Source organism: Pieris napi, chromosome 3 (genome assembly GCF_905475465.1).
Source record: "Pieris napi chromosome 3, ilPieNapi1.2, whole genome shotgun sequence".
In the NCBI taxonomy this organism is placed as follows: domain Eukaryota; kingdom Metazoa; phylum Arthropoda; class Insecta; order Lepidoptera; family Pieridae; genus Pieris; species Pieris napi.
Genome location: NC_062236.1, coordinates 10,982,196 through 10,994,897, shown reverse-complemented (window position 1 = coordinate 10,994,897; position 12,702 = coordinate 10,982,196). Strand labels below are relative to the sequence as shown.

Genomic DNA, 12,702 nt, shown 5'->3' with positions numbered 1-12,702 from the left:
TAATGGAACGTGTGATGACAATGTTGTTTATTGAATGTTTTGGCGGTAAACTAAATCTTTGAAAGGCCGCGCATATCGTGTGTTTTGTTGCGATTGTCGACAGCTTTTAAATGTGTTTTGACTAAAAATGTACTAAATAGGCTAAAGATACGAAACACTTATAAGTTTAATAAAGTGCCTAAGCTTTTTCCCTGTAATATTAAATAAATATATCCAATTTCCAAGTAAAAGCTATGTTTTATCACGTGTTCAAGGAAGTTTAACAAAATATTCGTCTATCAACCTGTTTATGTAGATGTTATAAATTATTATTCGCTCCTACGTTCGGTTTATGTTGACGATCTGCTTGTCGCATTTTATGGCAATTTTTGCGGTCAATGTAACTTTTATAGCTATTTTATTCTAAAACTTCCTTCAACTGATAGCACTAGCGAAACTAGTTTTTGGGAGAACATTACGAGTTGTATTTGCGATTTATTGTTATGTAAACGTTTTCATGTTATAATAATAAAAAAAATACGTAATACACCAAGAAAATGCTGCCAGCGTTAAAGGTACTATTATAACTATGTGGGTAAAATTTTATAATACTGTATATTTGTGTGTTGGAAATAAATATTACGCAAACTACCTTATTGGATATGTCCATAGCAAAATGAATAAATAATTGAATTTATTGAAGTAGGCTTTAACGACAAAATAGTTTATTAATATGTGTTTACAGTTGCATCACTATGTCGTTTCAACAAAAAGCTAAATGGCACCGGTACATAAAATAATAAAAACAAACTGTATTCGAGTACTACATAATCAGTATTACAATATGTTTAACGGTAGAGTGAAGACCTCCTCCAAATTCTTCCATTTGTCTCTCATCCTCGCTACCATTTACCAATTCATTACATAGACAACGTAAAAACCCATAGATAATAGACAGGAAAACGCACAAGCAAACATACAAATAGTCCCGAGGACCAACAAAGAACTCACTGATGGTATTTTAAATGCTACAATCGAAAGTGGTCACTTCGCATGCGTCGGCGACTCAGTACGCGATGCGCGTACGTTTTTTGCATCTTTATATTAGGAGCACTGACCTTGTGCAATGTCAAATAGTTGAGGACAGGCGCGCCAAGACGCGATAAACGACGGTGCATCGTTTTACCAACTGGTTCCGTAGGGAGGAACAGTGTCGATGTTTTTAGTTAGGAGAATTTTTATGGCAATTTCTCAATGTAGTGTTGACAAATACTTGCGTAAGTGTGTCGCAGAGGGTAAGAGACAACGGATATTTAAACATTATTTTGCAATCTCGGTTTTCAAGCTAAAGTATTACTCACAACAATTTAGTCCTATTCCATATTTAATATATTTTTTTATTTATATTATCACGCCTTTTTCCCGAAGGGGTAGGCAGAGACCACGAATCTCCTCTTGCTACGGTCCTGACATACCTCTCTCGCTTCATCCACTTTCATGACATTGACCATGCAACCTTCTTGCCTTCCCAACCCGATTTCGACATTAAAATTTTGACCAATTTATTTTCAACTAACGATATAAGTGAAATAATTCTTGATTTACATAATCGAAACCGATTTTTCAAGATTATATTTATCGATAACATTTGAAAACATCGACAACACACAACATAAAAATTCCGTGACTGTTTTTCGTTTTGCGTCGTCCACAGGGACGTCCGGACGATTGTTTATAAAATTTCCTTAAGCCATCTATATTATTTATAATGAGATGGTTAATGCTATTTTTATATCGTTTAAATAGTAACTGCAATGTAGATGTTTTCTGGTCCTATTGACTACATGCTGTTTTATTTAATAGTTATACGTAAAATTAGCTTTTGCTATGAAAAATGCCTAATTTGTTGAATTTGGTTTATCGTTTGACCGTCCTAGCTAAGTAATTAAATATCTGCTATAAAATATGCAGTTGAAAACGTTTAAAAATAAAACTCAGGTATTTCTAATAAGAATAGCTAATATCTTCCTTTTTCCCATCCAAGCTTACAAGTAAACAAGCTTTTAAAGCTTCTAGAAAACACATAAAATTCAAGAACCAAATGATGTTTTCAATTTGACATAAAGAATTACCATTTAATGTAAAACATGGGTTGGCGATAGCGTAATTTGTGAGTTTTATTGAATCGTCGTGGCCAACTGGATATCAGCCAGGCAACGCCGGAAGGATGTGACAGATTTCCAAAAAAATACTATCTGATACTTCGGGGAATCATTTGTTGGTTGTAATTGGATAAGGATTTATCATTTTTGGCAATTGAACGTATATTATTAAATAAAAAATATCATTATTAGTTTTAAATGATTGTATGAAATAGTTGTGCAGACATACATACATACGAACATACAAACTTTTCATAAAACATATTTGTTGTCGAGTGTGTCACTGTGACAGATGGAACTTAAAAAAAAAAGTTTTTTCAGCGTTATCTAGGCTCACCTACTAGCCTATTAGATTGACAAATGATCACGAAACAGATTCAGAAATCTGAGGCCCATACCTAAAAAGGTTGTAGCGCCACTGATTATTAAAGGACATATTACGGCCAGGTATAATATTGCGCTGACTCCAGGTATACGGCTGAATAAAGATCCAGATATAATGTGTGAAAGTAGCGCACTTTTCTAAATTGTGTCGCGGCATGCAAATCCCGGGAGCTGCGCAGGCGCAACCAAAGGTGACCTTCCGGGTGCGGCCGTTCACCCACGGTCACCTTATGAACAATCGCTTTGTACACCTTTTTTTAATGTCAATGTCGACCGAATAATTAAGACGTTTATTAAATTTAATATTATTTAATTATGCAAATTTTTACGTAAACTTCGGCTTCATATTGAATCCCTTTAACTAACATTATTATATTGTAAGCAATATTTCAGAAATTATTTCATTTAGGGCAATCAAAATCTAATAGTAATTTCCAACACCTTATCTTTATAGCATTCTTTTAAACAAATACTCTTATTTGTTTCATAAATTATTAGCTCACCTTTATTCATTTAGATTACATATTAGCTTCGAATTGTCCTAGATGGAACATCATATATAATCCTTATAAAAAGTACTCACCTGGAGGTCTAGGGTGTGCAACATGATGCTGTAGAGAACTGGTGATCTGATGCTGCTGGTAGAAGGGCAGGAAGGGCGTGTGGAAGGGCGCTGGAGGTGGCGGCTGCAGACGCGCCTTCAGCTCTTCGGCGGAACCCGCGCCTGATGAGGACGACTCCACGTCTGATACTCCACTGTCAGCTGGAGATGGTGGTAGGGAACCTAAAAATAGTGCTTGCTTAGAACCATGTCAAGAGGAATTTATGCAAAATTTTAAACATTATAAGGGCTTACTTCTATCGTAAACTGTAAACTTTTTAAACTTTTTTTTTTATTATTGCTTTAATATTATAAATAAACTTAAAGTACAGAAAACACCAAAACACCACCTTCGTTCCTGAAGGGCTACACTAAATTAAAAATTTCTTCAAATTCCTTAAGACTCTAATATAGTTTTAGTGCATACTATTTTACATTATTATTATTGACCCTTTATTTCTAACACCTAATAAAATAATATATAAACACTTATTTAGTAGTAATGTAGTTACATAACCTAATCTAATACATCATATGAGCCGGTTTTCGTTATCAGCGTGTCCTGACATAGGCCTCTTTCAGCTGCTTCCATTATTGTCTGATGTTATTTCTTCTTGCCCAACTTAGTACTATTTTACTATTTTACATAGCACTCACTATTAAGAATAAACAAAATAAAACTGTTGAGTTTTCTCAGAGATGTCTGCGATTCTATTTTGCATATTAATAAAAACCGTTAGCTATATAAATCTTAAAATGCTTTTATCTAACGTATAAAAATCTAACGGTCCTTGCATTAATTTGCGTAACCCTTAGGTGCCGGTCAGTTTGACCAGAAGATGCACTTGCATCCAACTTGTTTTGTGTGGGAATTTGCTGGTCAAACGGCATTGTTATGCAAAAGGTAGTGTAGTTTTAATTTAGCATTATGCAGATAGGTCGTTTAGGGGTGAAATAGGGTTGCATTTTTTGCATCTCAATGCATTTCGGTGTTTACTTTGTTGTGTGTATGAATATGGATTTTTCAGTTATTCTTATACTGAGAATATATTAGTAAATGCAAATTTATGTTATTAATGTTGATTATGCTGAGGCAATCCAACTTCTTGACACAACAGAAATAAGACGCCTAAAGAGAACTGAACCTTTTGATAAACCTAGTGTTGTGATTAGAAGTGCAAGTGTATCTCGGTCACACGAACATAGTGTCAAAACATTAATGAAAATTACCTTAGTTTAAGCTATTTACTAGTATTGTAGTAAATTAAGTCAACACAATATTTCTTATTAGCCATAATTATTGTAATTCATGTAAAGTCTACTAATACTACTAATCCTAAAAATATAATTTTATATAATTACCTAAAAATATTTTACGATACGCGAGGTAATTTTTTTAAATAGTTCGGGGACTAGACCTTTTATTCTTAATTCATTTGACACGATCAAACGTTGAATATTAAATTACATTTGTATAAAAAAACACGCTTATTTTCTCATGGTCGTAAAACTTTGACGAGTAACCGTCGTATTTAAATAATATAATCATCGGCTAGGTCAAAGAAAGCGCATTCATTCGTTTCCTTGACCATTGAGTCTATGCTCGTATTGACCATTTGACCGGAGCTGCTGTCCACACCCTTTTCACCCATTGTTAACCCTTCAAAGCGCTATGGGAACCGGGAAGCGCCGTGGGTCAGTTTTGACCATTTCAAAAGAATAGTGTTGCTCTATAATCATAATACGAGTTGTATTGTGTAGTGTTTTTAATCCTTCTGCTCGCAGTTGGCGGCATTGATACAATTTTAGATGAATGAAAAACAGTGTTTGCTATTTAATTTTGCTTTCAGTATCAATTTGGGTTCACAATGTGTTTTTATATTGTACTTTTTAATCTTTTAATAGGTTGGATATAGAAGGTTATTTTTTGGAATTTCGTACCGCGTTTGGAAATTAAGCGATGTTTGTATACGAAGATTTTACTTTTGAAAGTCCTTGATTAATAAAAATCCTTGAATCAACCCTTAACCGTGGAAATGTCCACTGTCCAGTCCACACACGAACGGCCAACGGCCGGAACGCGGAACCGGCCCATTGTGTCAACCCTTTCATCTCCCGTATCAAAATAATAATAAATTAACTATAAATAATGATCGCTTGGGCCCCTTCTATTCGTCTACCGGTTAGAGAGGAATGCGGTCCTATTAGGAAAATATTACAATACGAGACAAAACAACCCTTCCTTAATCGGACCATCTTTATGGAGTGACCGCTGTCCATCGGCATTGTCCGACACGGCGTTAGACCATAATCCGTGCGAATGGAGACTTAGAATAATTTTTGCATATGAATAATCATGCGGTGTACATAAGCTGTTACATAAACGTCTTTGTATGATCTCAGTCAGATGAATGTATATCCTTTACAATTATGATTATTACTTGAATAAATTGAGCCGTTATTTAGTTTTATTTGCGTATTATACTCTGTGTTCTGCAATTAATTAAGAATATAATAAAAGATAGATAGTACCCGTGACCCCAGAGCTGGTGCTTTCATCAACGAATAAGTATATCAATAGAGCGAGGAAGTGCTGCCAGCGTTAAAGGTACACTGTCACAGGGACCAAACTTTTTAATTTTTTTGTAATTAAATTTTTGTAATTATTTTTACTATTACTATGTAGGTTATGATAATTGTAAATACTGTATTTTTTATTATTATTAAGAAAAACAAAGCACGTCAAACTCGTTAAGGAAAAATTAAGATTGTTTATGATTCTTTATACTATAGATTGCTTATTTAGAAGTGATTTATTTTTAATAACTGCAAGACTTATTGTTTGCGATTAAACACAACAGTTACGATTATTGAATTGTTCTTTAACGTATTTACGACTCACGTAATATTTTATTGTATCGTTAAGTTTAATAGAGTCATGTTCAAGTAAACAGAGGTTACAGAATATGCGAACTAAATACGTAAAAAGTGCCAGCCACAAATCACTAGTTGAATTGTAGTCCTATCTACAACGCTGACCCCTTCACACCCTAACGTTCGCCTTTTGTCATTTATCTCCTTTATGGAAATTTCTGTGATCCCGCATAACTGCTGGTCAAGATTGAAACTAGATTTAGATAACATATTTAATTTCACAAAACCATACTCTGATTTTTTTGACGCAGCCATAAATTGAATAATTCATTCATTGCAAAATGTGTACAAGAACCGACAATGGGTTGCGCTTGCTCACCCACGCGTGACATTCTAATTTCAAATTGTCAGTCGCTCCGGAAAGCAGTCGAGGCTAATTCAAAAGAAAAAAGAGACGGTTGTAAAAGAGATTATCGCCTATTATCAGGAGATGACGTGACAATTCATCGCAAGGTGTATAACCCATTTTTCCATAAAAACAGGGTTTTGCAAATGTGCGCGCGCAATATGTGCAAGCTGCGTCAATTGTTTGTATAGGATTGCATGTTTGGGCTCAAGCAGGCAGTGGGTAAGGGTTGCCTTTGTAATGCCGACATTTTCGGGTTAAATGTGTTCGTTTTTGCACAATATAGGTTCTGTGTAAAGCGATTATGTCGATTGACTCGTAACCCAGATTTGAACAACTTTTAAGTTAATTTAGTAGCGTAAGTAAGATCGGGCGATAACCGAGCATGTATGAGACTAGTTTTGATATGGCAAAGTTTAACATGTACTTAGATTATATTGCTTGGGTGTGTTTGGAGAAATAACGCAAGCTGTCTAATGAACGCGTTCGAGAATATAGGACAATGAGAATTACTTCAGAATTACGTAACACTGGGGGACAAATTTGAAGAAAACAGATATTTCTCGATAGTTCATATATTTTTGTATAAGTATATTTGGAAAAGCATTAATATTCGTTACAATATACTTTTTGTATCTATATATAAACAAGTTTGGAGCATTTGAGTACAAAGTAAACATACTTATTAGAACAACTAATTGTAACTTTACTTTATTTAGTATAAGACTCAAAAACGTGACTTTTGTTATCTGTAAGTATGATTCCCGGACATCAAAAATGTATGGTTCGTTTCTCAGCCTGTTATTCACTTGACCAGCCATTTACTGCTTTAATATCGAACACCAAATTAATAAGAATATATTAAGCTATATTGCAATAAATCAAACTGTCATATCAGTACAATGTAAATAATTAACCCTTCAATCCTAAATCCACCCGCGCACGGGGTCGCAAGTGATTATGAAATTGCACATTTTGGGTAATGGACCATTGTCTGGACATCTGCGACCGACAGCCGTTGAAGGGTTAGAAGTGTCAAATAATATTTGCTGACACCCTTGCATCCATTCCGATTATGTCAACATAGGGGATTATATAATAGTGTAAATAAATGTATATACCCACATTGCGTGTTACATAAACTCTGAAGTAAGCTTCGTAAGTAAATAAATCTATTTGAATTTGGAAGGAATTTTAATCTTGGATTTTTTTAAATATTTTCGGATCGTAAACAATAAATTAATTTTCAGGTAATAAATTAGCTTCGACGTATTTTCGTTTCAGTTTAATAATAAACCAAACTAAGGTAAAACATTTCAGAAACAAATTAGTTTTTCGAATAATGAATATTTTTGTTCTTAACAGCAAAGCTCATATTTCAAAGCTCAGACGCGGGGTAGACGCGCGCACACAGACGCAAGTACGCACAGTGTTGCGTGTGTGCGTAGGGGAGGAGGGCTGGGAGGGTCTCGGTCGTGACATTGCCAGGATCAGCTGAGGGTATCGATTTGACTTCCTCGTCGTTCTTTATGAATTTTTCATGCTACCAAGTTGTTGTGACGCTTCCTGCCGATTGAGGTCACGAATTTCCACAATGGGTTAAGTGTTTTACGTAATTATACGGTATTTTTATAAAGTATTTTATGGGTTCCATGTAATGTTTACTTAGTAGTAATATGTGTACAACTTTTTTATTTAATTTAGGAGCAGAGTTTTGTCATAGCTTCTTAATACGATTATATTTTTAACAAGAGAAAAATATTATAAGTACAGAAAAGGGATGTGAATAACAACGGAAATTACTGTCTTTATCGTTAACGAAAACGATATTTGATATACTAAAGGTTGTCAGAACGTTTGTTGGGCAATTTCCGTTTCAGCCGGAACTATTCAGACCGGGTACCTTAATTCGCATATTGTCTATTCATTGAATATCAAAATTACCGAAGTTAAGTACGAAAAACTTAAATTTTGTTATAAAAAAGTTTGGTATTTTTATTATTTGTTTATACTTTATATGCGAAGTCACTCTTCATTTAAATTTTATAAAATCACTAGCTGCCCCCGCGAACTTCGTTTCTCCTTAATGTGATTTTACTCAGCCTACCTTCTTAGTACCTTCCATGATGGAACATTATGCAATGCTGGGTAGCATTCGATTACGGAGACTATTCGATTTTCTTTAATTAATTTTTTTTTCTATGATTTTTTATCTATATATATAAACCTCTGAATTCAAGTCATAACTTTTAAATTAACAAATAAAAAAGGGTTTGATCGTAGAGGGGTGGAAATTAGGGGTTGTATGTATTTTTATATGTCGTATCATAAAAAAAATAAATTTTACCCAAAAAATATTTTTTTTTTTGGGATGGACCCCTTGTCACTTAGGGGTTTGAAAGATAGATAGTAGCCGATTCTCAGACTTACTAAATAGGCATAAAAAATTTCATAAGAATCGGTCGAGCCGTTTCGAAGGAGTATGGGAACGAACATTGTGACACGAGAATTTTATATAGAGATTTATTTTCTATACACCAATTGGGTTCAATTGTAAAATCAATCTTGTAGTCCAAAATCAGTTTATAAGGCGTTCGGTACTTTATTTATATACTATTGAATAAGGGTAAATGTGGGGCACATATATTCATGTACAAACTTACCAGTATTGGGCGCGGTGTACAAGTGGTGTCTGGGCGCGGAGGCGGGCGCCAAGAGACCATGTAGCAGCGCTCGGCCCAGGGAGCCACGAGCACCCAGTGTCAGACCCGTAGGCTCGCCATCCACTGGAACAACATATATTGTTAGAATTTTATAAAATACACGCGAACGTTATCCTTGTGCCCTATAAAAACTAATCGAGCAAGATTTTCCTTAAGCTCTCTTTTGAAATTACTGTTGTGTACAAGCTTTCAAAGGAACCCTCAGTAAATAATCTGTGTTCAAAAACATTGTATTTTGTCTCTAACTTTCTATGAAAAACTTTTTCATATATCTATAACTAAGCGATAATATAGTCTATTTAAAATGTTTTATTGAGTTTGTACGGTTTGTGCTTAAGATAATAGAGAATTTTATTTTTACTCTATAATAACCACTCGCGTACCACAATAGAATATAGCGAATGAAATGTTCATTGCTATGTAACGAATAAATGCATTGTAACAGTTGAAGAGAGTACCTATGTCGGGCTACACTCCCGGGGCGTAACTCCGACGATTTAGGAAATCGTCACACTTATAAAACTAAGAAAATGAGCAAAATTTACAGACTTGGGTAGTACAGAGTTGTTGGATCACATTCCATCCCTGCAAGCACTGGACCCGATCTCCCCTAGCTATTCCTAAAAGCGTATGGCCCGATCAGTGAATGATACATGCTGTGTCAAGTATCTTCACAAAACAACAATGGGCGAGAGGCGGACACAACCGCCGCATCGCATCTCGGGAATCGGATAAGGCTCTGCTGTTACCGCATCGCTCTAAGGCGATTGTTGGTGGCGCCTTGGGGTTTTAGTGGGTATGCACAATCGCGAGTCCCACATAACCCTCCCGCACTAAGCAGTCGTACCGCGGTAGGGTATGCGCGGTAGGGTTTCTCCAAGTAAAAAAAAAGAACAGAGTTGTTTTGACTTTATTTCAAAACATTATTTGTATATAGAGCAGCCGTAATCAAACTCAGTCAGCCTTCTGGACCGTAAACAACTGATCTTTTACCAGGGACGATACCTGTGTATACGCTAAGCTAAAGTATATTAAGGTTAATCGTTATTTAATTAATTAACACATTATCGACATAGAAACAGCTTAGATAAAGCCCATATCGATTGAGACATTTCACCGATATCTGTTACGCTAACTCGTATGTCGTAATAGACAATTCTGCAAGCGGTCGCAATTATTTTAACACATGCTTGGAGATAAGATATATTACTTACGCAATATAGAGGCTTTAAGCCAGTTCCGGACAATATGACATGATTTTTTTACACAAGTAGGTGATTACTTATTAAATATTGAGCTTTGAATGCACACATGGACAGATAGTGAATTGGTCAGACGGGAGTCGAACCTACGAGCTCAGTGTTGAGTCGCACGTAACCACTAGGGGTTTTAGGGTGCTCCATTGCTCTTAATAATATTAAATATTCATAATGAATAATTAAAAAATACTATAATGTTTATATGACGAGAGATAGCAGGTTGAAATGGACAACAATAATGACAGAATGGCAACCACGCGATGGAAAAAGGAAAAGAGGAAGACAGAGCAAGAGATGGGCAGACGATATAAAGATAATAGGAGGCACAACTTGGACAAGAAGAGCTAATATCAGAAAAGAATGGAAACAGCTGGAAGAGACCTATGTGTCACAGGACACGCTGACTACCTAAAACAGGTCAAGTAACATATTAGGTTAAGTTTTATTTATGTATTAGAAATAAGTGTTTTTTTATGTAACTTAAATAATTGTTATTATATTATACTGGGTGTCAGTAATTAAGGCTTAATAATAATAATGTTTATTTACATGAGAAACTTTATATATACGAACGAGATACACGTCGCCATCAGACGTCCCAATTTCAGTCTACTAGGCTCATTCTGATATGTATCTTTAATGCCCTATTGAACGCGCTAATATTACGAATTATAGACGGTAATTGATTAAATAGTTGCACACCCTCATACATAATAGACTTCTTCAAATAATTTGTACGCGGCTTCGGCAAGATAAGCAAACTCACTCAAAGAGTATTGCGTGTATAGTGCTTGATTTTTTTAAATGATAAGCTACTAAGATACAGTTTAATCCCTCAACTGCTCAAAAGCTATAAATTATTGATATTACATATGCATTTAGTACAAGAAGCCAAGACAAGGCATACATAACTTATGTATATTGAAGCCAAAAGCGGTTATATTTCTAGCTAACTGAAATTACAGTCTCCATGGAGCTGTCTGGGTAGTTAAGATGTCTGCACATCGTAGAGAAGTATTACAGGTATTAGACGACTATATTGATTTTGTATTGTAACGAAACATAATATGTTATATAGTATGTTACGTAAAGTAAAGGGCAGAAATTAAATAGTTTGGTGACATATGAGGTCTGTGATACGATATATTATGTTGTATGCAGCGTTTATATATTTAAAGCAACTTAATTGGTTTAAGGTTTCGGAGGTTTGAATATATTTACCATTATTTCAGGCACTATTGGCCACTATTTATACTAGAAAATTTCGTGAAATGAATGAATTGATTTTTTAATATTTTTTTAATATATAGTATAGTATAGTAAGAGTAGCAAATTAAATTAACATTTTTTTTTTATATTTATTTTAACTTTTTCACATATAGAATTGGAGTTTTTAATTTACGTAAATGTATTGAATGATGATTGATGACACTGTCTAATAATTGCTTTTTTTAAATTTCTATAGAGGGGGCAAACGGACAGGAGGCATATTTGATGTTACGTGATACCGCCGCCCATTAACGCTCTCAATACCAGATTGCTCGCGAGTGCGTTGCCGGCCTTATATAAATTGATAAAACCCTAATATAATGATAGTAAACTATAACCGTTTAAAAAAACTAATTTAACTGTCATCTTCGAATTTTGTACGAACAGAGTTAAATTTGCAATAATAATAAATTATAAACATCAAAAATGTTGTGATTGTTTTAATTAAAACAAAGAACCTTGAAAATATTCAGATGTCGGATCGATACAATAATGTATCATCTCCGCCAGACGTTTCCGTGCGGCGACCTTGCTCCCCCCACGGGACCCGGCGACCCCCATTTGCCCCCGTATCTCCCGCTACTAGGGAGATACCCCCACACCCACCTGTAGCACTGCGCATGTTGTGTGGGAGTGAGACGAACTATCCCTTTCGCTGTGGTCGAAGTGTCTAGACGTAAAAAGGGAAGGTGCAACTGTGCAGCGGGTTTTATGGCATCTGATGCCACCTGATCGACTATAGATGGTGGGAAGCAAAGAGGTCTGGTAAAGCTTTTAAGCTTTCGTTATTTAGTTCTGGAAATGAACAAATTATGAAGACGGAGAGAAATAAATAGGAATTAACTTGGATTTCCTTTCCTTCACATTTTTTTTTTAATAATATTAATCATGAATACTTTAGATATTCACATACAGAATTGGAGTTTTAAATTTACGTAACTGTATTGTATTATGTCTAATATTTGCTTTTTTTATAAAACAGGGGGCAAACGGGCAGGAGGCTCACCTGATGTTAAGTGATACCGCACACTCTCAATGCCAGAGG

The 12,702-nt window shown here is 35.0% G+C and overlaps 1 protein-coding gene across 6 annotated transcripts in view; it reads right to left on the bottom strand.

Annotated features, from left to right (window-relative positions):
* LOC125048496 (ecdysone-induced protein 74EF) overlaps positions 1-12,702 on the bottom strand; it is a 144,827-nt gene that overhangs the window by 18,122 nt on the left and 114,003 nt on the right. For all 6 annotated transcript variants that reach the window (XM_047647197.1, XM_047647194.1, XM_047647199.1 and 3 more), the window contains 2 exons: positions 9,070-9,192; positions 3,109-3,309 (listed from right to left, as the gene is read on the bottom strand). In XM_047647197.1, coding sequence (XP_047503153.1) covers positions 3,109-3,309; positions 9,070-9,192 — 324 coding nt within the window. The remainder of the gene's footprint in view (positions 1-3,108; positions 3,310-9,069; positions 9,193-12,702) is intronic.